General features: G+C 43.5%; 1 protein-coding gene across 1 annotated transcript in view; it reads left to right on the top strand.

The window, feature by feature from the left end:
• PTCHD1 (patched domain containing 1) overlaps window positions 1–26416 on the top strand; it is a 56400-nt gene that overhangs the window by 12277 nt on the left and 17707 nt on the right. The window contains exon 3 of the mRNA XM_043896306.1: window positions 25088–25748. Coding sequence (XP_043752241.1) covers window positions 25088–25748 — 661 coding nt within the window. The remainder of the gene's footprint in view (window positions 1–25087; window positions 25749–26416) is intronic.

Genomic DNA, 26416 nt, shown 5'->3' with positions numbered 1-26416 from the left:
CATTTATTTTTATTAGTTGGAGGCTAATTACTTTACAATATGGACCCAGCTCTCTGGTTGCTAGAGGTGAAGGGTCCATGGGGAGGGCCCTGGAAGCTACTGTTCAGTTTCGACTACTGACTGATGTCAGGTGCAGTTAAAGAGAGGTGAAGTCGAGCTGGAGCGAAGGTTAGTGAGTACTGATTTTGGAACAGTGGAATTAGCATTGTTTCAGAGCCCTGAAGTTCTGTGTTTGACACTACGAACCATCAAAGTGTCCGTGATAAAGTCATTTATCCTCCCTGGGGTCTTAATTTCCTCACCCATAAAGCTAGATCGGCAATATCATCATCAAGGTGTTGAAAGAGAGAAGGAGACACAATGTGTGTAAACAAACTCTGTAAAGTGCAGCAGGCCTAAAGCCACACAAATCTCCCAGTAGCTGCACTGAATGCACATGTGTTTGTCTGGGGCAAGAATACAAGCTCCTGGGGATTCCCAGGGGAGACGACTAACCACCTTAGTCACTCAGCTGACACATTCCACATCACCATCTCCTTTTATAAAAAGTGCCTGTGCCATCAGTGACTGCCTTTTACTAACCAGAAGCTTTGTTGACATGGCCTCATGCTCCCAGATGATGTAATATTACATTAGTCTGTGTTTTTACTTTGAATTACCCAAGGAGAATTTTAAAATAGCATATCTGGTCATCCATCATCTACACTTCTAAAGCCTTAGACCTACACTGTCCGATTCAGAAGCCACTAGCCACGTGGAGCTGATTTAAATTTAAATTAGCTAAAATGAGAAATTCATTTCCTCACTTGCACTAGCCACTTTTCAAATGCTCAATAGCCCCATGTTTCTGTAATAGAACAGGTAATATTTTCATCACCAGGAAAGTTCTACTCGACAGTGCTGCTTTTCACCAATGAAAAACTGATACATCACATAGTCTAACAAACAAGCAGAGGAATCCAGCAGACTTCTAAAGCATCATTAAAAAATAACTACCCCACACTGCCCCCATGAAATAGAGAAACAGACAAGTAAGGCATGGCTGCTTGTGTTGGATGGCCTTGAAATAGTATTTCAGTTAGTAGCAGAGGAAGCTGAAGCTTTCAGTTTCAACATGTAAAGAGCTTGGAAGTTGCCATCCCCATCCTTACAAAAGGAAAACTCTAGACAAACTGAAAATAAATGATTTTTTGAGCACATCAGAGAACTGAGGTCACGGGGCAAACTGACATCCCAAAATTCGCAGAGGCAGTCACTTCCATAGAGATAAAGAAACAATCTGCTTACCTGGAACAGATGTCTCTGATACAAACACTTAAATGGTAATTTTGACAAAGTGCATGAACCTTAGGGTGGAGTAACAGGAGAGTGGGTTGCAGTCTCTGAGGGATAAGTGAGCTTACACTTTCTTAAACTTCCCCTCCAGAAACCCCACCAGATACCGAAATAAAAGATCTGGCAAGAAGTGGAAGAGAAGTCATCCTCCTGAAATTCACCCAGTCTTCTCCATAACAAAGGGTTACACTCTAGGGAAGAGGACTTTGCCAGAGCACAATTCTAAAACTTTATCCTAAGTTTCTCCTTCCCACAGAAGCCCCTGTAGCTTTTCTGTCTCAGATAAGTTGGAGATGGGGAGTTCACAGGTGTCAGGAATTTAAGGAAATAGATTAGGATGCTGCAGCCAGGAAAAGGAGTAGAAGGCAGGGGCAGAAAGCTATACCACTGGAGAAATATCTGTGAAGGCCATAGCTCCAGGGCAAGGCCCACTTAAAGACCAAGATTTCTTCAAAAGATTACAAAGCATTTCCCTTCCCAACACCTTATCACCACAGCAACAGGGCTCCAGTATAGTAACAGTGAGTTACAGGTGAAGAGCTGCAAGACACAGATTCTCTCTGAGGAGGAGTCCTTAGGGAAGCCAGAGTTAAGAGGAGAGACAAAAAGAATAACAATAGAGAAATTTGAAGCTCCTGGCACCTAGAGCCACAAGAAACATTAAATACATCCAACCTCCTCGATTAACATAAGTCTTTACTATAAAACTCTATTTACCTCAGTTCCCACTAACAGATACAACATGTCCAGCTTTGGGAAAAAAATTACAAGGCATGCAAAAAAGAAAAAATATAGTCTGAAGAGACAAAGGAAGCATCAGAACTATACTCAGATATAATACAGATGTTAGCATTATCAGACAAGAAATTTAACTATGATTACTATATCATGAACTTTAATGGAAAAAGGAGACAGCATCAAGAACAGATAGATGCTGTAAGCAGAGAGATGGAAACTCTCCAGATGAGTCAAAAGGAAATGCTAGAAATCAAAACTGTAACAAAAATGAAGAACGGCTTTGATTGGCTATCATCAGTACACTCAATACAGCCCAAAAAAGAATCATTCTATTTTAATCATATATTAAAACCAAACAAGGCAAAAAAGTAAAGGGGAAAAAATAATGAATAAATGCAACAAATAGAGAATAGTTACAACTATGGTAGATACTAATCCAACCATATCAATAATTATTTTAAACATGAATGGTATAAATATACCAATTAAAAGGCAGTGATTATCAGAGTGGATCAAGAGAAAACAAGACCCAATTCAGTGCCGTCTACAAGGAACCTACTTTAAATATAAAGACTCAGGTTAAAAATGAAGGGATAGAGAAAATTGTATGTATCTTGCTAACACTAATCAAAAGAAAGCTAGGGTAGCTGTATTAATTTCAGGTACAGCTGACTTCAGAACGAGGAAAATGGTCAGGAATAAAGAGGGGCATTACATAATGATAAAGAGATTAATTCTCCAAGAAGACATAACAATCCTAAACATATATACACTTAACAAACAGTATTAAAATACATGAGGCAAGAACTAAAAGGAGAAACAGACAAACTCACTGTTATAGCTAGAGACTTCAACATTCCTCTGTTAGTAACTGATAGAGCAAGCAGGCAGAAAATCAGTAAGGATATGGATGACTGTGACAGGAGTAAGGACCAGTATGTCTAATACTCTGGGGAGAGTCATGACCCAAATTTTATAAAGATAGTTCTTACAGAAGTATAGAGGTTAAGTTGGAGAGGCAAGATGTTAGAGAGGGGGCAATCTGCTCCTCCACCCATGAGACTTAATGTAAGTTTGTAAGTAAAAGGCTTTGAGTAGAATAGCTACGGAAGGAGAAAAATGGGGCTAGATTAGACCACCATTTTCCAAAATGTGTTTAGTAAAATTTTCTGTGATACTGCAAAAAAAAAAAAATTGGGTTCTGTGACCAAATAACTTTGGGAGACAATGCATGTAGTAGCCTATATCAGATGGCCATATTGAATGCGCATTAGCATATCAAAAGCTTTTAAAAGTTCCTTTGTAAAGAAATCTATTTAACTCTACCCAGTTCAGCATTTCTGAAATTTGTTTTGATCGTGGATACTTTTTGCTTTTTGGGTGACCCTTATTAATATCCCAAGGAACTAATGTGCTTCTGAATATAGACTGAAAATACCATCCCCAAAATAGGGAGATGGAATCAATAGGATTTGACATTCACTGGATCTGTGTATTATTGTTGTTGTTCAGTCACTAAGTCGTGTCCAACTCTTTGCAACCCCATAGACTGTAGCATGCCAGGCTTCCCTGTCCTGCACTATCTCCTAGAGTCTGCTCAAACTCATGTCCATTGAGTTAATGATGCCATCCAACCATCTCATCCTCTGTCATCCCCTTCTCCTCCTGCCCTCAATCTTTCCCAGCATCAGGGTGTATAAACAAAGGGGAAAGGATAATGTCGGCTTAGAAGTTTCACACCTGGCTAAGGAGAAAGAGGAGAAGGATGTTAACCATAACAGGAAACAGAAGAAAAAATTTGCAGGAAAAGATTCAGCTGTTGGATATATGCCAGTTGAAATATTGCCATAATATGTATTTGCAAATCTTTAGAAGGCAGCTGGAAGTTCAGATTTGGAGTTTGGAAGAGAGGGGAAGTATTGATGTGAACTGGGGATTGGTCAGCATAAAGATGACAAGCCAAACTGAGATGGAACTCACTGCCCAAGAAGAGTTTATGAAGGTGACAAGATCAGAAGTGCTAGAGATAGAATCTTGAGTAATATTAAATTTACAAGGTATATTTTCAGTTAGGTAGATACTGGAAAGCCAGGTTGAGAGGTAGGAGGAGAGGATAAAGTTGTACCATGGAATTCATCATAGGAGAGAGGGAGGGTTTTGGTCAAACCACACATATTGAGCACCCTTTGTCTGCCAGGTACGTAGTCAAGGATATAGCAGTGAGGAAACCAAGCCCATCCTTTAATGGGGCCTACTGGATTCACAGGAAAACTTCAAAATGCTTAACCACCTTAAGTATGTTGAAAACACTATTTAGACTCTGCATGATTGACTTAACTGTGTATATCTGCTGAGAGTTTAGGAAAATGAGGACTGAAAAGTTGTCATTGGATTTACCTGCTTTGAAGTCATCGTGGACTTTGGTTGAGTGCTGGGACAGAGTCCAGAATGGAGTGGTTTGAGAAGCGAGTGGGAGGTGAGGAAATGAAGTTAGCGAGCATGAATCACTCTTTCAAGAGCAGTAAGAGACAGCAAGTGTAAAGAGCTTCTTAAAGGAGAGCTATGGCAAGAGTTGGAAGGGGAGTGGGGTCAATGAGGCTTTTTTAATATGGGAAAAGACATAAGCACATTTCAGAGCTCATGGGAAAGAACTAGTAGGAAAAGCTTGAGGACACAAGAGAAGAAGGGATGAACAATACTAGGAAGAAGGAAAGGAAAGCCAGAACCCAATGGAAGCAATTGCTCTTAGAGGGAGGGTCATGGCCTTGATTTTCACATGACGGGAGGAGAGAAACGGATGGGTTTGGGTATTTTTAGAGATACAGTGGCAGCCAGTTGTGGATAATTTCCGTTTGATGGCTTGGGATTTTTCTCTACAAGATACTCAAGGTCAGCAGCTGAAAGTCTTGTCAAGTGCTGAAGAAAGTGAGCCTCTGCCATAATAACTATGGGCTTGGAGGCCAGTTGACAAGGGAATGAAGAGACCAAGTGGTAAACTGGAGGCAGTCTCTCTGGAATTTGGGTATGAAAGTAAAGGGACGATCTCTTCCTCCCTTTTTCTTGAGATGGGCAAAAGTATTGGGTTGGCAGAAAAGTTTGTTCAGGTTTTTCTGTAACATCTCATGGAAAAACTCACACGAAATTTTTGGGCAGGCCAATATAAAGAAGAAATTAAAAGTGCAAGTTGTAGGCAAGTTGAGAGAGCTCGCACTGATGGTGGTGTTAGTTGCTTAGTCGTGTCAGACTCTGTGACCCCATGGACTGTAGCCTTCCAGGCTCCTCTGTCCATGGGATTTCCCAAGCAACAATACTGGAGTGGGTAGCCATTCCCTTCTCCAGGGGATCTTCCTGACCCAGGGATCAAACCTGCATCTCCTGCATTGCAGGCAGCTTCTCTACTGATTGAGCCACCAGGTAGGTTAGAATTCACACTGAGTACACTTAAATTTCAGAAGAATATGAATCGTATAAAAGCAAGGATTTCTTAACTCCAAGAGTTGTCTTGCATTTGAATGGCTCATCAGAGGAGACTGAAATGACCTTGAATGGTTCAAACAGAGATTGGGATGGTGTGATCTCCAAGGGTGATACAGTCTTAGAATTCCATCACGTATCTCAGTGGTTTTCAGCACTGACTACATAGTAGAATCCTGGAGGAATTCAGACATACCATGCCTAGGTCTCACACCCAGGGATTCTCATTCCACTGGTCTGAAAACAGGGTGGCCTACTCGAAACGTGGTCTACACACTGATGGCAACAGCAGCAGCATCTGGGACTCTGTTAGGTCTGCCGACGCCACTAAGGCTCCACCCAACCTACAAGACCTGAATCTGTGTTGTTATAAGACCCCAGCTGAGTTGTGTACATATTAAACTCTGAGAAACGCTGGATTGAAGCATGGTATAGAGTAGGGCTAGTCATGGGTCCTTTTTAAATTCCCCTAGGAATTTCTAACATGCAACCAGACTTGAGCACCACTGCTACATACAAAATGAGATTCTTTTGCCACTGTCTTAATTAAGCTCACATGATAAAATGGCATAGTATTACACACACACACACAGAGTGTATGTAAAAACTGGTGAAATCCAAACATCTGTAGTTAACAGGCTTGTACCAAATCTGTTTCATGCTTTTTATCGTGTACTCTGGTTATGTAAAATGTTTTCATTAGGGGGAAGCTGAGTGATGGGTACATAGGAACTCTGAACTGTAGCTACAACTTCTTGTGAGTCTTAAATGACTTTAAAATAAAAAGTTAAAAAGAAAGCATTTTAAGCTAAGAGAAAGCCTGCCTAGGATAAGAAGCAGCTGTTCTCCATCATCATCTAAGAAATAAACAGGCTCCATCATTCACTCGGAGCGGAGCCATTGGAGGATTTAAAGCGGAGGGATGACAGGTTGGGATTTGTGTTCTAGAAAAATAAATCTGGTGGCAGTTTGGAGGATTGACTAAAAGCAAAAAAGATGAGTTAGGAACCTGTTTCTGTCATTCAGATAGATGATAAGGGCTAGAACCAAATCAGGAGCAATGGAAATAGAGCACCAGAGGATGGACTGGAGAGACGGGGAGGGAAGATCAACAGGATTTGATGAATGGTTCCAGGATTGTCAACCTTGGCTGCGTGTACCCGCCCCTGGGAAGCTTTTTTAGATAGAGATACCTGAGCCTTTGCCAAGGGGTGCTGATGGAAAGGTGTGAGGGGAGCCCAGGCATGTGAGTTTGTGGACTCCACAGGTGGTTCAGATGGGCAGGGCTGAGAGCAGCTGGCTCCGACTGAGGAGGCGGGAAGTGCAGGGTAAACCTCACAGGTTTTCAATCCAGTCGTGCTGGAACCAACAGAGGATGAGGAGGAGGCAGCAGAGAGACAGCCAGGATAAATTAGGGAGGTAGTCCGTCCTCTCCCGTTTGTTTTGAGTAAAATTTGTAAAACTCTTTGAGTTAAAATGTGTAAAGCCATTATCCTTGCAACCTAGCTGTCTTCCCATGGCTTATCTAAGCATATGCTTTTAAATGAAAATAAAACCTTAGTTCAGTCGTTTCTGCCATCCAAACAGAACTTCGTCTTATTTAAAAACGACAACAGCAGAAATTAACATAGTGTTGTACATCAATTATACTTCAGTTAAAAAGAAAAACCAACGACAACAGCAACATTCTGTTAACCCCCAATTCTGAAGGATTTATACAAACAAATCTTCAGGAAGCTAGGCTCAATGCTTTGAGAACAAGGTGAGAGGCCTTGTCTTGACTGCTGGTGGCCTGTCTACATATTCTGGAATGCCCCTCCCCACCTTTCTCCCAAATCTTTGCAGGTACTGCTCCCATTTTCTTCTGAACGAGTCTCTCCTTTGGGGTTGGTGCGGCTGTTTTTTGGAATTCACCCAAACACTCACTCCTCCTCCGCCCCAATCTCCTGGGCCAACAGGACAGCAGGTGCATTGAAGCCTCTGTGGTCAGCACTCACTGCTAATAAACCCCGGATTCCAGGGACGGGCTTCGAGGTGCACTCACTATGCCCTCAGAGCTTTGAGTCAGAAGCAGCCAATGGCTAACGGTTTGTCTTTTTCAGGGTGACCCCCCAAAGCCACCAGTCCCCACCTCACATAAACAATCTGGGGTTTCCCCACTGAGAGTCCCTTGCTCCCTACTGGGAGCTCTCTGTCTTCATAAACTTGTGTGCAAAACACCATGAATATGTTTCCATCTCAAAACAGTCTGGTTTTTTTTTTAAGCATTTCTACTTTCCCCATTAAGATATTTCTGCCCCTTTTTTTAACTTAAAAAGTTACAAAACTCACTACTATCCAAAGTTCACTATTATTCAATAATAATGCAGAAGCACCTCGTAACATATAAGACACACACTGTGGAGTATAATAGTTATTTAAATGGTTACTGTAAGATAGAAAACACTAAGGTGGCATTTACAGGGCTACTACTGTGTTTATGTCTCAGCTTTCTACTAGCTATGTTATTTACAAGGTAACAGAGTAATGCCTAAGTTTATGCATTTTTTAAATGAACCCAAACTTAGTTTGAGATCTGAAGTCTATTTTATATTGATTCTGATGCAGCCACTTCAGCTTGAAAAAAGAGAGAAGAAATGATAGACTGAGAATTTTAAATCTCTTTATTCCTAATTCCAACATCTTATTCTTTCTAGAACTGCCTTTATTAATAACCGCCTGGGTATTCCCTTGAGAGCCGGGCTGGAAAGGCATTACAGTGCTGTTTTGTTTTGTGTTTAAATTGTCACAGCATCTTTACTTTTAGACATAAAAGTACCTATACTCATTCTAACAGTCATCATCTCTCCCCACATGTTCTTGTTCCTCTTGTTGTGTGTATGCCTTTCTGTTAGTTTTCTTTTTTCCCCCTGACTGTTTGAGAACTAGGTAGTTCTTCTGCTTGATCACTTCTCAATATTTAACTAGGTTTCAGGCCATGCAAATGGAAGCTGTTTAATGCATGCTAGTGATGCCAAGGCGATTGGACACAGTGTGTTGGTTTGTCCAGAACATTTCTGTCTTGAGTACTGTGAGCCTGCACTGTGTGGGGCATGGGGCTGCAACAAAGAATAAAACTCAAAGAGCAGAAAGAAGACAGATGTGTCCACATGCAGGGGGACCAGAGAGGACCTCGTCTGCATTTCCAGGGCAGGCTTCCTGGAGGAGATGATGCAGGAGCTGAGTCCATCACTCCTCTGAGAAGGGAGGACTGGGGACCACGACCAGGCTGCTTGCTCACTCTGCAGCCCTTTCCGAATCAGCCTCACTTGCTTATTTATTATTCCTGCTCCGCAGCAACTTCTCTCCCTAGACAGAGTATTGCTCTAAAAAGTGCCCTGCAGATGCTTCCTGCCTCACATCAAATAAAGCACTGTAGAATATTGTGTTTAGTAAACCTTGCCATTGTGCCTTCCACAAAAGGAGAAATGCTACTTCTCACAAAGAAGCAAACCCTACATCAGGAGACAGGTGGTAGCTCTATGACAGGAGCACTGCTAGACAGCCCGGAAGAACATGGGATTTCTAGGCATTAAAACCATCACATGCCTCATGAATAGAAGCTCACATGTTAAGATGCCAGATTCACATTCTGATTGAGATGTGTTGTACTCTTAGAGGTTCCAACACTAAGAACCTGTGATATGTCTCTCTGCCAGGTACTCTGTCTTCATTGTCTCATTCAGAAATCAACAACACTCTAGATAGGAAGCCCATTTTGATGATGTGGAAACTGAGGCTCAAGAAGGAGATATGCTCAACAGTGTCAGGTGGTCACCAATTTGGCTGGGTATGAACACATGTCTGTGTGACCCCAGTGTCAGGCTCTTTTTAGCATGCCAGGCTGCCCCTGGAGCATTTCTTTTTGGCTTTCTTTACAGCCAGCCCCACCTGTCTTGAACTTAGATATTCTCTTACAAATCAATAAAGCCGCAGCAACCCAATAACCAAAGGGACAAACAGCTTGAAGGGACACTTTGGGAAAGAGTATAGCCACATGGCTAGTGAGCATATGCAGAGGTGCTCAGCTTCAGACATCATGGAAATGCACCTTAAACCAAAGTGAGATACCACTACACATACCCACCAGAATGATACAACTTTTAAAGACTGGGAATCCAAGTGTTGCTGAGGATATAGGGCAACTGGAACCTGTATACATTGATGGTGGGAATGTAAAATTGTATAGTCACTTTGGAAGACTTCAACTAAATATATGCCTACTTTCCCATTCTGAACTTCCACTCCTGGGTCTTTATACCCAGTGGTATGCTGAGGCTGGCTCCTAAAAGCTAACTGGGCACTTCTCTTCCTACATCCCCCTGACATTGGCCATGGTGGGGGTTGTTTACTAGCAGTACAAGTCAGAGCTATTTTTGTTGGAGAACTTACTTTTGCACATTTACTAACACGCCATTGTGTGTACCTGAGAGAAATGAGTGCAGATGTCCACAAAAGGACTTTACAAGAATGGCCATTACAGTTGTATTGATAACAACCCTAAAGGTCCACTAATGAGAGAATGAAACAAATGCATTGTTTCATGCAATAAAATACTCTGCAGTAAAAATTAAACTGTAAGCTATAGATAAACACAATATGGATGAATCTTAGGCCACGGTCTGAGTCAGAGAAGGCAGACACAAAAGAGTACAGTTGACCTTTGAACAACACGGGGATTAGGGACACCAACCCTCGGCATGATTGAAAATCCATATATAACTTTACAGTTTGACCTCCCAAAGTCGTGGTTCTGCATCCACAGATTCGGCCAACCACAGGTCATGCAGTACTATAGAATGTATTGATATTTCCTGAGAAAAACCTGAATGTATGTGGATCCATGAAGTTCAAACCTATGTTATTCAGGGGTCAGCTGTACATAATGCCTGATTCCATTTATTGGAAACTCAAGAATAAACAAAGGTAATCAATGTTGATAGAAGTCAGAATAACTTTCCTCCAGGGGTTTGTGCAGGTACTGACCAGAAGGGGCACAAGGGGGCCTTCTGGGTTCTATGGATGTTCAGTGTCTTGATCCAAGCAATGTTTATATAGGTAGGCACATACAAAACCATTGAGCTGTACACTTATGATTTGTGCCCATCCCTGTATACAGGTTACACCTCAATAATGAACAGTGAACACACATACACATTTTATTCAGTGACCCTGTTAATTAAGGCAGACGTTACCACCATCCCAGCAGTACAGAGTGTTCCCCAGTGGTGAGGAGCAACATGAAGGAAAGCTGTCTGAATCTTGGCAGACCAATCAGCTCAGTTTTACTGACATCCAACATGCCGCCATCATGGAGGCTTTCAACACCTGTCCTGGCAGTGTTGCCGATGCATGAAGAATTTGCCTCCACCAGCACATCCTCCCCAGGCACATCACTGCCTGGGAAGGAATCCAGTGAACACATCAGCTGTCTCTCCCACACACCTACCTCCGTGAGAGCAGAAATCCAGAAATGTAAAGATAGGGACTCTCATCCAACTTGGGCAATATTCCAGCACTTGCTGTCAACAGAGAACACTGAAGTCCAAGACCTTACCTGCTAAGATGTTCTAGAAGGATGCAAAGAGGCTGTTAACTGTGTCTCTGAGTGGTCTTTTTTTTTTTTCAAATAAAGAAATGCCTGCTTCCTTTATCATCAGCAAGAAGAAAGATGGGAGAGCATGTCATCTCATAGCTCTCTATTCCTGGCAGGATGCAGGCCTCGTCCTTTCTTGAGGAGTTATGGTGCATTCTTGTCATCAATATACCCTGGACTCAACCTTTATGAAAAGACTGGACTATGCCCCAGACAAGGGAGAAGTGCTGTTGGCGGCATCCAGACATTTACATTTATGAACACAGCAGAGCCCCTTGAGAAATGTTTGCTGCATACCTACTGCACACAAGTTGGCAACATCAAAGAAATGTTTCCACCATCAAAAGACAATATGAAGAGAAGTTCGAAAGATCATACATTTACTCCCTAAGGGTTGAGTTTTGACATAACCAATTCTTGAATACACAAGAAACTGGGGGGATGGGTGGTTTTAGAATGGTGCGGTGTTTTGAGGATATTAGAAGACGTTAATTCCAGAGGCTTTGAGCATTATTAGGATTGTTCTGTCTTCTTGAAGGATTTTGTTTTGTTTTTGGCAGTGCAGTGTGGCATCTGGGACTCCCTCCCCCCAACCAGGGATCAAACCCATGCCCCCTACATTGGAAGTGTAGAATTTTAACCACTTGACCACCAGGGAAGTCACTTTGAGCATTATTAGACATCTTGGTTTGGGGTCCCCCAGAAGCAGACCTTAAAATAAGTCAAGTTGTTTTTGTTGTTGTTCTTGTTCAGTCACTCAGTCGTGTCCAGCTCTTTGCGACCCCATGGACTGTAGCACACCAGGCTTCCCTGTCCTTCACTATCTCCCGGAGTTTGCTCAATCTCATGTCCATTGAGTTGGTGATGCTATCTAACCATCTCATCCTCTGTCATCCCCTTCTCCTCCTGCCTTCAATCTTTCCCAGAATCAGAGTCTTTTCCAGTGAGTCAGCTCTTCACATTAGGTGTTCAAAGTATTGGAAATCAAGTAATCAAGTAAAGGTAGTTTATTTGGGAGTTACAGTGCAACCAGAAGGGATGCAGGGTAGTGAGACAAAGGAGAAGGAGATTCAAAGGGCATGTGATCCAGCAGATCATGGCAGGTTCTTTACCACTGAGCCACCTGGGAGAGGTGCCCTTCCCTTAAGATCCAGTATTTCCCACATCCTAGAACTCCATGCAGATTTTGTTATTGCCTCACTGCTTGTCTGTATCTCCCATAGGGTGGATGTTCTATGAGGGGAAAGCCAAATCTATCTGGTGCCAGCAAGGTTCATATAGGTGGTGGTTGTTATTTAGTCATTCAGTCATGTCTGACTCTTCAACCCCATGGACTGTAGCTCACCAGGTTCCTCTGTCCATGGGGATTCTCCAGGCAAGAATACTGGAGTAGGTTGCCATATCTTTCTCAAAGGGATCTTCACAAACCAGGGATTGAACCCATGTCTCTTGTGTCTCCTGCATTGGCAGGCATGGATGAATCTTGTTCACATAACTATCTTGTTCACATAACTTGATGTAAGATTTACTAACAGTGACTAAAACATATGCATTAAATGGTTGAATGGGAAGATCCTTCATCATCTGGCCCATCTCCTCTCCATATTTGTATTTCACTGCATCCCCCACCATGGCTACACACAAAGACACACACACACCCTAACATGTTAGACTCCCTGTACCCCTGTTACATCCTTTGGCTACTCCTATCACAGAATTGTAACACTTCATTCTGCTAACCAATTCTGAGAATCTGTCTAAAGTCCCTCCACTAGAATCTAAGTTTATTGAGGGTAAAACTACATCATAATATTCTTTACTTCCCCAGGGCTTATATTAATGTCCAGCATAGTGTAGAGACTTAGTACCTGTTGAGTAGATGGCCCGTTGCTCTAATTGGTGATCAAATGTCTAAGACTTTCTCTCTATGACCTCTAACTCCCAACAAAGCAAAAATTCTCTGGCCTCCCACCTGCCACCTGCCTGAGACTCATCACAGACTTCACCTCTGGGAGCCTTTTAGAAACTTTATCAGCCAAGTCTGTGAGCCACTGTTGGCATATTACATTAAGATAGAATAACCCAGAGTGACACCTTTGGACATAAAAGCAACCTCTGCTCCTGGCTGGATGAAGCCACATGTCACTGAGACAACCAAGGGGACGTACTCTGGATTCCAGCAAGGCCAGTGTGCTCAGGGCAGGTGGATGGAATGTTCTAAGGGTGCTATGGATGCACTCTGCCTCTGCAATAGTGAAAAGAACTGGGCTACATGAGAGCTGAATCTTGTAAAACATCAGAGCCTTGACATGGATGGAAGGAAGTCGCAATGCTGGGAAGGGAGGTGTGGTAGGAAGTAGCTAAGAGACAGAAGGAGTTTCTCCATATTCCCAAAGGCCTGTCTGATGAAAAGATAGCATCACATGCAATAGTCTAGGTTCCATCAGCAGTGATGGGTCTGCAAACCAAAGGACTGCCATCTTAGTACTTCCCATGTGGTCCAGTGGTTAAGAATCTGCCTTCCAATGCAGGGAAAATGAGTTCAATCCCTCGTCAGGGAACTAAAATCCCACATGCCACAGGGCAACTCTACCTGCATGCTACACCTACTGAACCCATGCACTCTAGAGCCTGTGCTCTGCAACAAGAAAAGCCACTGCAATGAGAAGCCAGATGCTTCGACAAAAAGCTCATGCACCACAATAAAGACCCAACACAGCCAAAACAAAAAAACAAAGGACTGCCGTTTTACAGCCACTGTGAGGCATAAATGGATCAAGTAACATCAATGCTCACATCCTCTGAGACTGCACAGGTAGGGAGAACATTCTGCTTCGCTTACGATGATCCCACTCTGTGCCTGGTGTTCCTGTGAAAGCAACACCAGGTGTTCCTCTCTTGCACTCTCAAAAGTGTTCCAGTTTGCTTGATAAGTTATATGGTCACCCTACCCATGGACAGTATTAACAGCAGGGCCAGAATCTTCAAACAGACATGACACTGGATATAGGTACATGGAAGTTTTTTATATTAGTCTCTAAACTTTTCTGTGTTTTAAAAAAACTTTTCCCTCTCCAAAAAAAGAAACCCAACAAACAAAAACACTAGAAAAACTTCAAACTACTCTATAATTAAGCATAACACATAATTATTTCAGAACCCAATCTCCTACCTAAATTGTTTCTCTGCGTTTATATTTTGTAGATTATAGTCTAACCATATCCATTTGTCTAATGAGGTCAGCCATTTGTCTGCAGTGTGTAAGTGACAGGATTAAATTCAATGTCATCTGTTTATTTAAGATGGAAATGATATGCATGTAGCACAGTAGCCTTTGGGTACAAATGAAGTATCATTCAATGTCACCAGAGAAAATATAAATCAGCAAGAAGGAACAAACATTGAAGGCTCAGGTGGCATGGCTTTGCTGGGCTTCCTCTATGTGCCAGGGAGACGGGATGGAGCGAAACAGAGTCCCTGCCCTCACAGAGCATTTATATTCTGATGTTAAACTGCCTTTGGGGAGGGATGACACCCAAATCCTGTAGGAACCCCCAGCTGCAACCTGATGTTTTGCAGTAAAGTCCCAAATTGCCAGCTCTTTCCACAAATATGTTCTGTAATATATTTTTTTCTTTTTCCCTGTGTGTGGGGGGAGGGGAGTAGGGGTGGGGTGACACAGAAAACATACAGGATGCAAAGGATGCTATCTGGACTGATGAGACGCTTGTTTCGTCATACACCTGTGGTGCTCATCTCCAGCTCGGAGCAATGTGCCTGTAACTGGTACCGAGAATGCGGCTTCCCTCTGAGGCCTCTGTCACAGATACCTGGCATTCACTGGGCCTCACTGGTCAGTACGTGTTGGGGTCCTGCTGTTCAGTCACGTTTGACCCCTTGACTTTGTTACATCATCACCACTTTTAATTCAGAGCTGCTGCTAACCATGTCATCCCGTGGCTTGACTGTGCTTAGGCCTAATACCACCAAACAGGTTTATCAATATTCAGATGGTCAAAGCAGAGAGAAGAGGGGTAAAGTCTTGACACTGTCAAAAGAACTCCCACGAGGGGACAATCTTCTGAGCCCAGGATTTCAGTCTGGGCTGATCCTCTTACTAAATGTGTGCATGTGTGCTCAATCATGTCCAACTCTTCACGACTCCATGGATTGTAGCCTGCCAATCCATGGGTCCTCTGTCTATGGCATTTTCCAGGCAACAATACTGGAGTGGGTTGCCATTCCCTTCATCAGAGGATCTTCCCGATCCTGTGTCTCCTGCATTGGCAGACAGATTCTTTACCACTGAGCCACCTGGGAAGCCTTACTAAACGTGTGACTGTGGGCAAGTTACAGAAGTTCCTTGAGGCTCAGTTTCCTCCCCTGTAAATGCAATATAACCGTGACCTCTCACAAAGCCCAACCCTTTGCAGGCAATTAACACCTTTTAGTTTCCTTCTTTTGCCCACCTGCCATAGTTCCCAGCCTAGTAGGATGCTCATGGTAATCTAATTGGGAGCTAACATGGAAAAGGTGGAGTGGTTTTAGGCTGGGAGCTTATCTGGAATTAGGGAGTGCTAACTTATAAACATGTACCATCCAGCTCTTCTGTTCAGACATTTGTACTGATGCATGCTATTAACCCTGTTTACTCGTTAGTCTCTCAGGACAGATGTGAGCAAAATATCTGTCACCTGTACATTTCATTGACTATATTGGGTTGGCCAAAAAGTTCCTTCGGTTTTAAGTAAAAATGAAAGACATTTTTTGTGCTCACCACGAACTTCATTGAACAATATATTCAGTAACTGAATGAACGTTTTGGCCAACTTTTCAAGAACTGAAGAAGTTCTATGGGTTAAAGAAAAATATTAAGGGGGACAAGTCAAACCAGAGGATAGAAAAGGGGTTTTTCGCTGGTTCATTTTCATTTTTGCTAACAAACCTCTACTAGGTACCACTTGTGGGTCAGAGACCATATTGAGTAGTTTATATTCAGTTTCTCACTTATCTTCTAGCAACCATAAGGAGATGGGTCCTATGACTGACCCCATTTTACTGATGAGGAAGCTGAGGCACAGAAAGAGCTACTAACAGCTTAGTGTTCAGGATCCCGCATCTACTAAGACACGGCTGGCAGCTGCACCCACACTAGGCCACCAGCATTCACATCTCCCAGAAAGGTCAACGCCCTGGCAAGCTGAATCACAGAAACTGTCATGGCATCAACCATTTGCTCTGTAGGACCTCTTTGCAGATCCCAAAAAGGAAGGCAGCAGCTGAAACACCTCTGTGACTTTTAAGGTCAGTAGCTTTGTAAGGTCAGCAGATTGGGAGACAGAGAAAAAAACATTTCAGGGAGAAAAACTGCTATCAAGTAGCACACTCTTTTATGAACTAAATCAAATACTCACTCTGGTCCACCATTCAGGAGTGCCATCACCATGTCATAAGGTGGAACTTCTTCCTTGCTCAGTGCCCCTTAGAAACAGTGAATCCTTTGAAGGAGAAAAACAATTGTCAAAGATCTCATCTGATGGAGACACTTGTTCATCATTTTGTAGATTTAATGTTGTTATTAATTATCTGCAGTTTCAAATATTTCAAGGGTGTGGGTTATATGGCATTTTTTTCTCTTAAGATAAATCTGCTAAAAGCATGCATTGCAGTTGCATGCAGGGACTCATGGCCACAGTATCTGCAAACCTTACTTCTCCTCATAGAAAAGGAAATGAGTTGATATTCTAGCCCCGCCCCACAGGGAGCTCTTGTTCTGACAGGACTTTTGGAAAGGAGGACGGGCTAGAACGGGGAAAGAACAGACCCTCACTGAAGGTTACTTAGGTGAGCCACATAAAATTGCCAACACTGACCCACTCTTTTACCTATAGAAGTGGCAACTTCATATGGTTTAACCCAATATTGAATGCTAGATCAGACACCTTTTATATGTTATCACATTTGACCTTCACAATGATCCTATGAGATCAGGTTTATCCCCCCTTTACAGATAATGAAACTGAATTAAATGCCTGAAGTAGCTGTCTTAGTTTGGGTTACCCCTAAAGTTGTCACAGAGTCAAGAAATTGATGCAAGTAGTATCTTGGAAGACAACTTTGTGAAGCTCTGGTCAGAGAATGGTCACGTAAGACAGGGAAGGGAAGAGGTGAGTTATGGGGACACTGTCCAGCTGGTGGCTCTGTGGGCAACTGGAGCCCAATCCCACTGGGAAGCTCCAGGAGCCAATGAGGAACATATGCCACAGAGTCAACCCACCTTGGGGACAAGGAAGCTGGGCTATTTATACACAACCTGTTTTTAGTCATCAATCCAGGCCTCTTGGGATTGGGACAGTATATTAATACCTCGTTATTTCCACATCAGGCTGGAAAGAGGGCTGGTGTGCACTGAAGTGGTAAGGAGACAGGGCAGCTATCTGTGTTTGCTATGGTCTCATAGCTAGAACAAGAGACAGGGTTTGAACTGGTGGTTTTCTGACCTCATGTCCTTCCCACTAATGCACAAGATGTCAAATCACAGGAAATATCACAAGCTCCAGGAAAACTGGGAATTGATTTTAGGGTTGTATCTGGACAGCTAGAAGACACTCACCACTCCATGCTTCCCTGCTGAAGAGTAACTATATGTGTGCGGCCCTCCAGAGTTTACAAATGCATGCAGATCTATCACCTCATGGACCCTCCTCATGCCCGTGAGACAGACTAAAATCTACTCACTCACAAGATTATTATAGTCACGTGAGTCACATGTATAGTATATAAATATTAGGTATACATTCCAGGAACTATCCTAGGTAATAGAGAGGTAGAAGTGGACCAAAGAGATAAACACTCCAGCATGGTAAAACACCGATTCTAGTGGGGCCAGCAGAAAAAAGAAACAAAGAGGTGCATCATGGAATGCCATATCATAACAGGTGTCATGAAAAACTTAAGCCAAGATGGTGATGGCCAGGGACACTGTTTTTTTTAATTCAGTTTGAGGTCAGAGAAGATGATTAAATTTGAGGAGGGAAGTGAAAGAAAGATGTTCCAGGCAGAGTCATGACAAAGACCATACATATAACTAGGGCATCATGAGATACGAATCCAGAGAAATCACCCAGGGCAATGTCTCATCTTGCTGGCTACAGTCGGGACTTGGATTTTTGCTCTCAGCATGATGAGGAATCACTGGAGAATTGAGGGCAGTGAGGTGGCATGGTATATATTTTCAAAAGTTCGTTTTTTATTTATCTCTAACTCATGTGGCCAACAAGACCCAGAACCGGGACCCAAATGGAATTCTTCTGACTCCCAATCCAGTGGTTTTACCACTTAGGTTCACAGTTGTTGTCCATACCTAGACATCGTTGGTGTTCTTTTTGTTTTCCTGTCCCTTGCATAGTTATTTGTGATCTCCTGACCAAATCCTAAAACTGTTGTTGCCAGTTCCCCAGGCATTTGGCTCCTTGGGACTTCTCTTTGCCTCTTAGCCAATCAGCTTTAACATTCTCCCATTTCTGAGAGCGTCCTGTTCTCTTAGAGTTACCTAGCAAAACTCTTGACCCACAAACTTGCTCAAGCAGAGTTTAAGCTTGACCATGAAAGTCAAGTGAGAACAGCAGGATTCAAAAATAACCACTCTAATCAGAAAGTTTAACTTTACAGATTTCTAGGAGTCTTCCTATCAAGGAATTTTTTTTAATAGTCAAGAACAAATCAAATTTCCTCCCAGACTATGGGGAAAAAAGAGAGTATTGAACCTGTGGTTCATCGCATTCTTTCTCATCCAGAGCAACGTGGAGTCAGGCAAAAGTTGCAATGAGATATTGCAGTTGTCTTTTCCTTCGTCATGACTATATTTTGTTTTGAAAATCTCAGATTTATTTGCTTCAGATCCAGAGCTACAGTGTCTTTCCAGTCAGAGCTGCAAAGACAAAACAACCTGTTCAGGGAATTATAATGTGGGGCTTTTAAAAGTGTCAGCACCCACAGTACAGTGTTTACCCCCTGGTAAAACAAGGAGAAAAACAGAAACATTCCACTCTCTCAGACCTGCACTGGCTCTGCAGTACTGACAAAGGTGACCATTTGTCTCCTGTCACTGGAGCAGGTCAGCATAACAGCGGGCACGCATGGGTAGAGGAAGCGTGTAGATAGACAGTCATTTGTTTAGCTATATCCACAGCTTAAATTCGGCATCCTCTGAACATGTTATGTTTCAAAGGCAGAATGATATTTCTGTTCACTTATTAAGGGATGACTAACTTGCTTTTGGCTGCACTACAAATGAATCACAGTAACAATCCCCAACTTGCGACTGATGTTCTGATGTAATGCATTTCTATTAAAAGAAGAGGAAAGAGAGTGGGTGAGAGTGAGATCATGCAGCTACAGAACAGAACACAGAGGGAACTAGCGTAATTGATGAACTGCAGCGACCAGACCCATCCACTTCAAGGTGTTTTCTTGTGTCCTGGGGGAGAACACCTTGCCAGTCTGTTCCTACCCCCTTAACAGGGGCAGAATATCAACCCTGATCAAGGCATGGAATCTGGAGGGGTTCAGTGAATAAAACGCTTCACTTGGGGGTGAAATCCTGATATTCCTTGAAAGCATTCTGAAGCAATTTTGATCTCTTGTCACTTCGAAGGAAATATTTGGGGGCAAATAATGTAGGTTAGGTTAGACAAGCAAACCAACAATTTCCCCTTTTCAACTGTTTTCCTGTGAGCAGCTTATTTGGGAGTAGCAAAAGGAGGGAGCGGCAAGGTGAGATAGGGAAAGGAAGGCAGCCCATAAAGATGGTGTCATCAGACTGATACCCCTGGGGACCTGCACCCTCCTCACCACCTCGGTGCAGCTGAGCTTTCTGGGGGACAGCTGAGGGTGTTAATTGCCCTGCCTGGCAGGATGGCCTTCCACCTTTATCTGTCCCCCCCTTTTCAACATGAAAGAAATACAAAAAAAGCTGGAAGAAGAGCTCTTCTGAACCCACAGGTATTTTTCCTATGTTAATTACCACTCAGGAGCAGACACTTCCTCCCGGATCCCTCTGTACTCTCCTCGACAAGGTGCCCCTGCTGTCTTCTGAGGAAGATCTGCCTGTGCCAAGGAGAGGCAGAGAGGAAATGAGACTCTGGCCTGTCGTGCCCAGCAGCCCACACTGGCTTTGTCCCAGGCTCTGGCAGAAGGGGATTATAAGAGTCAGTGCCTCCCCAGCACGGGAAATCACTCAAAGGAGGGAATCTTTTTTTTTTTTCTCCAGTAAACCTATTTTTCCCTACCATGTGGTTTTCTTTCTGGGTTTCATCTACTATCAGATCTGTCATTGACCTAAAAAGTACTTCAGTGTGTTGAAAAAGCATACTTCAAGCAGCTGTAATAAATCTCAAATTGATATTTATGGAGTTAACTTTCTCTTGCTGAGGATCTGATTGTATACTTTGTGGATGTCACTCATCTTAGAATTATGTCATGTTAGAACCAAACGGTCTGTCCGCAGAGATTAGTGGGACCAACCTCCTTTTTTTACTGAAAAATCTGAGATATGAAGTAGAGTGACATTCCTAGGGTCTCTGACATTCCTATCTCAGCAGCAAAAGCCAGATTTCAACTCAAAACTTATTACTGAATTCCATTATGCCCCACGGTCTCTGTGCTTGGTAAGTCTGTTTTAAAAGTTTTCTTTGGCAACTGAAGAGGCTGGATGGAGAATAAGCAAAGTCAGTAAGTTCAAACCCATCCTTCATTACTTGTTCACATCACCACGTTCCATTACTGCCTAAACATAAAGTTGGCTCTTTGGATTATTTCTGGTCTCTCTCAATGGACCCCATAAACCCAGGTGCAGCTGCCCTGCAGCTCAGTCACATCAAGGCTGGTCATGTGAACCAAGTGGGCAGACAATTCTTCATTCTTCCCCACGTCCTCTTCATCCTCACTAAAGGTCTAAAGCTGTCCTGGTCTAGATTCTCTAGGCCTCAATTGTTCCAGTTATAAGATGGAAATAATGATTTAACCATTTCCATAGAGTCTTGTATTGAATAAAATTTGAAAACTGTATAGAGAGTACTAAGCAGACTAGTTACTATTACTATCATCATTCTTAACCTGAAGGGTAATGAGAGCAAAGAATATAACAATTTAAACAGAGCCTTAGAATGAATCTCAATTTAACATTCAGTCTGGCCTCTTTGAGGGGCTTCCCAGGTGGCTCAGTGCTAAAGAATCCGCCTGCCAATGCAGTATATATGGGTTGATCCCTGGGTCGGGAAGATCTCCTGAAGAAGAAAATGGCAAACCACTCCACTATTCTTCCCTGGGAAATCCCATGGACAGAGGAGCCCAGTGGGCTACATACAGTTCATAGGATCACAAGAGTCAGATGCAACTGAGCACACACATGTACAAACACTGGCCTCTTTGGCAGCAAATACAATAAACATATTGTGATCAAGACTGACACTGGATTATGCTTTGCTAGAATGCTCGGCATTATCTATTGTTAGGATCATTCCTTTGTTTTGGACATCAGATCTTTTATGTGATTTTCCATATGTAAGTGTGAGCACCCTAAATTCAGGGAATTTATCCTATTATTGACAACACAGTAGATTTGATGAGTACTTACTGAACATGTGTTGAGTGAATAATCTAAAAATCTATACAGAGTTATAGAAACATTGATTCTATGTTGAGCCACATGACAGATCTAGACTATATTAAGGGTCAGGACTATTACTTCATGTTGTTTCCCTCTCCTTTTCTTTTCCAAGGGTCTGTAACTAATAATAAGCTTGCAGCAATTGAGACTGTCCATTCTGTAGACTGAGGTGTGTTGGTAACCATTTCACTATTACGCTTTGATGTTTTCCTATCTTTCTTTCCCCCTCCTGCCCCTAAGAGCAAAAATTTATTTAAAGGCTAAGATGAAATCACTGAAAACTAACTTGTCATCATTTTCATCTTGCTTTTCTTTTCCAGTACAGAAATTTAAAGTAAGTATAGACCAACGATGACAACACATAGCTGTGATCTCTGGTTTCCATTTTCCCCTATGAATGGACTAAGATCATCTACTAATATGTCTGCTGTCCTGAGTGGGGCACCTTTAGGAAAGTAAATCTGGGCATTCTAAAACACTATACAGGAAGAAGTCCAAGTAGCATGTGCAGTGTGTCTGCCCATGGCTCCCGGAAGAGCCACACACACTCCAGAAGTTCCAGGAGGGAATCTCCACTCTCCTTTCCCAAGCCTCTCACTATCCACTCCCCTCTTACCCCCAGGAGAATCACGCAGACTCCCCCTGCCAGGTGGGTGGCTTCAGCCAACACCCCCTCTCTGGCTGCTTTGTCACCCAGCATCTCCCTGCCACTGAGAAGCGAGAATGACACATGTTCTACCCACCCGCCCTTCAGAAATTCCAAGCAGGTGAATCCCACAGCAGCTCTGGTACTTAGACTTAAGACACCTCCCCTCTCTGACTTCACTGAGATTCTCGCTTTCCAAGCCTCCCTCCGATGTGCTGGTGGTACAGGGGTTAACAGTGTGTCTGCTTTCTTTGGTCTGTGGTCCCAGGGGTCCCAGCAGTAGATCTGCAGAGCTGCCAGATCACTAAATGGTTTACAACTCCCCACCCAGCGTGGCATGGTCGCCTCAGAGAATGGATGGAAAATATCCCCTTGCTATAATTGGGTTCAGCCCTGTGGCTTAACACCATCTTATTTGGCAATCTTTTTCTCTTGACATATTTAGTAATCACTCCAAGGGAGATTTATTAGACCGTTCATGGGAACAAACAATGCACTAAATATTACACATATGCATGCTTTCAATACCACTCCTTTTCTAGCCTATTCTGAATCTTTCCCCCAAAGTCTTTCTTTTAACTCTCTCTTGTCACTGAATTCCTCTTGGTTCTTCCCTCCTCCACAGTAATCTTTCATATTTGGGAATTTTCTTTTTTATTTAGGAGTTCTTTTAATCAAAACTCACTGGACCAAGCTTAGAACACACTCTTGGTGTGTCTAAACACACTCTCAGTGTTTAAAACCATTCAAGTTATTCTGCTCCTCATTAGTCCCAAAGCATCAAAACAAAAATTTAGCATATGGTTAGAGTTTTGTGAAAACAGTCTCCTAGGTATCTCTGGGACATCAACTCGGCATGTGTGTGTGAGTGTGTGTGTATAGGAAAGGACTCAGAATATTTCAGCCAAATGTAATACAGTGAAGTGTTTCCTGAACCTCAGGGTTGTGGCCTATGAGGAGATGTGAGGGAGGAGGCACTGAGAATTAGGATTAACAACTCATGCTCTGCACCAACTAAAGGACTTTGACAGCTGATGCCCCTCAGACATTTTCTAAAAACATAATCAATATCCCATTCACCCTGGCACAGGCATACACAGCAAAATGTCTAAGCAAATAAACCAGCTACAGCAGATTTCAGAGCAAATTTATCGGGATCATGGAGACACTCAGAAGGTTATGAATCACAATGGTGCAGCAACAGTATGGCAACTCTGGGTGTGAGGCTTTCATTCCCTTTCTGTGGGGAGTGTTCTCCACTCACCAGGTGTGGAACAATGGCCAGCTCTGCTCAGGAGAGTGCTCCGAGCTGGGCACGGTCCTAGGTGTGCTCACGTAGTTCACATGGCCACCACTGGCCTCATTTTGGAAACTGGCCTCATTTCACAGGGAGAAGGCCTTACTTTCTCACCTTAGACCACAGAATACACATATTCCTACATATCTGAACTTGATGGAGCACTTGTAATTTCTTAGGGGGTGGGGTGGTGAAAGCCCCAAATCAGGATTTATCCAGCTGCTGGCATTGCCAACCTGGAGGTGTCTGGCGAGGAGCTAGGAGGACAAGTTCTGGAGCCAGACTGCCTGGGACAGCCCAGCTCTGTGGGACTTTGGGCAGGTGACTTGGCTTCTCTGTGCCTCAGTTTCCTCATTTGTAACACGAGACGGGTACTTGTACCTACTTCAGTGTTTCTTGTAAGGATTAAATGACATAATCTGTATGAAGGGCATGGAACTGTGCCTGGTATGTAGTAGGTGATGTTACATGAGTGTCGGTATTCCCACGGGCACTTGGATCACAGGCATACAGAATCAGGGCATGGCAAGTATGACTTAGGACAAGCTTCACAGAATAAATCCTGCTGCACTTCCTTACCACGACTGCCCTGTACCCGAGCCAAGATCTGCAGCTACAGTCCCCTTCCTGTAGAAGCAGGACTATGAGGATCCTCAAGGTGAACTGCTTGTCTTGTATGCCTCAGAGTGATTGCACTGAATGGGGAAATCACTTCACTGCCCTCCAAATCAGTCACAAAGGATGGGCCTACACAGGACCTCTGTGCTTGGACTTGTGCTTTAGTTCACTTTTGTCATTACATTTTCAAGGAGGAGACTGAATGGTGGACCTGTTAAGATTCTCAGATAGTTACAGACCCACTGAATCACACATAAAGAACACAACATGGAGAAATAATGCTGGTGCTTCTCCAACTTTAGCTGTATCAGCCTCCCTTGGAGGGCTTGTGAAAACCCACATTCCTAGGCCCCACCCCCAGAGAGTGTGACTTACCAGGTCTGAGATGGGGCCTGAGAATTTGAATTTCTGACAAGTCCCCAGGTGGTGCTGATGCTGCTGGTCCAGGGACCACGCTAGGAGGCCCTCGAGTCAGATGGATGTCTTACATCCTTACTGCTCACTTCTGATGTAAGGTCCTCACATACCATTTGAACTCTTTAGCTTGGAGATGGTATGAGTGACTCCCTTTCCCTTCCCCTACAAAAAAATAGAGACCTTTGGGTCCACAGAGCTGTCAGTTAGGAATGTCTTACTTTTGGTCATCAAAACTGACTTTCATTTTTTTCCCCATAGTTGCATGCTGCTGTGACCAGGATCCAGGTTCCAAGGCCTGGATTTAATTACACATTTGCTCACATCTGTATCCTGAATAACGATAAGACTTGCATTGTGGACGACATCGTGCATGTCCTAGAGGAGCTAAAGAATGCTCGGGCGACCAACCGGACCAATTTTGCTATCACGTACCCGATCACTCACTTAAAAGATGGGAGGGCAGTTTATAACGGGCACCAGCTGGGAGGCGTCACTGTGCACAGCAAGGATCGCGTGAAATCTGCAGAGGCCGTCCAGCTCACCTACTACCTGCAGTCCATCAACAGTCTCAACGACATGGTGGCAGAGAGGTGGGAGTCCAGCTTCTGTGACACCGTCCGACTGTTCCAGAAATCTAACAGCAAAGTCAAAATGTACCCTTACACATCCTCCTCGCTGAGGGAAGACTTCCAGAAGACCAGCCGTGTATCGGAACGCTACCTGGTCACCAGCCTGATCCTGGTGGTCACCATGGCCATCCTCTGCTGCTCCATGCAGGACTGCGTCCGCAGCAAACCCTGGTTGGGCCTGCTCGGGCTGGTGACCATAAGCCTCGCCACCCTCACCGCGGCTGGGATCATCAATCTGACTGGTGGGAAATACAATTCCACCTTCCTGGGAGTCCCTTTCATCATGCTAGGTAATTACTGTCCTTTTTTTTCCTTCTATTTCCTCCTTCTTATGGTGGTGACAGGGTTCCTGAAAGGCCAGGAGCAGTTGTCTAACAACTTTGTTTCATTTATAGCATCTTCCTTTAGTCCAGAAGCCCTGGGACCAATTCTGTAAGGTGGTGCTGGGTCTCAAGAAGCAACCTTTTACGGTTGATGTGCCGGAAACCCAAAGCCCTGGCTTCCAGCCCTGGCCCTCCATGAAGTAGCTGTAGATATTAATTTAAATTCAGCAGATATTAATCTCTGTGCACCAGTGTTTTAGGTCAGGCTTCCCCAGGAGCAGACCCTGAGACAAGGATCTGGATACAAATAGTTTATTGGGGAGGTTAGCCCGGGAGACCCCAACCTGGAAACAGGGACATGAGACGGGGAAGGAAGACAATCTGGGGTATGTTAATCAGCAGGCTACCACTGTGAACATCTGTGGTTCAGTCCCACTGGGGACCTTGGAGAGACCTCAGAGGTGTCCTTGAGGAGTGAGGAGTCTGAAAGCTGCAGTATGGACCCAGAAACCCTATATATGATTCATTGAGGGTTCTCCCCTGGGTCATTAATTCCCCAGCACTTCCCGGGGAAGACTGATCACATTCCTGAAGCTGGAGAAATCTCTCAGGTTACCAGTATTTGGAGTAAGAAG

The sequence above is a fragment of the Cervus elaphus genome, chromosome X (assembly GCF_910594005.1).
Source record: "Cervus elaphus chromosome X, mCerEla1.1, whole genome shotgun sequence".
NCBI lineage: Eukaryota > Metazoa > Chordata > Mammalia > Artiodactyla > Cervidae > Cervus > Cervus elaphus.
The sequence above is the reverse complement of the archived record's forward strand: the minus strand, read 5'-3'. Positions and strand labels throughout refer to the sequence as shown.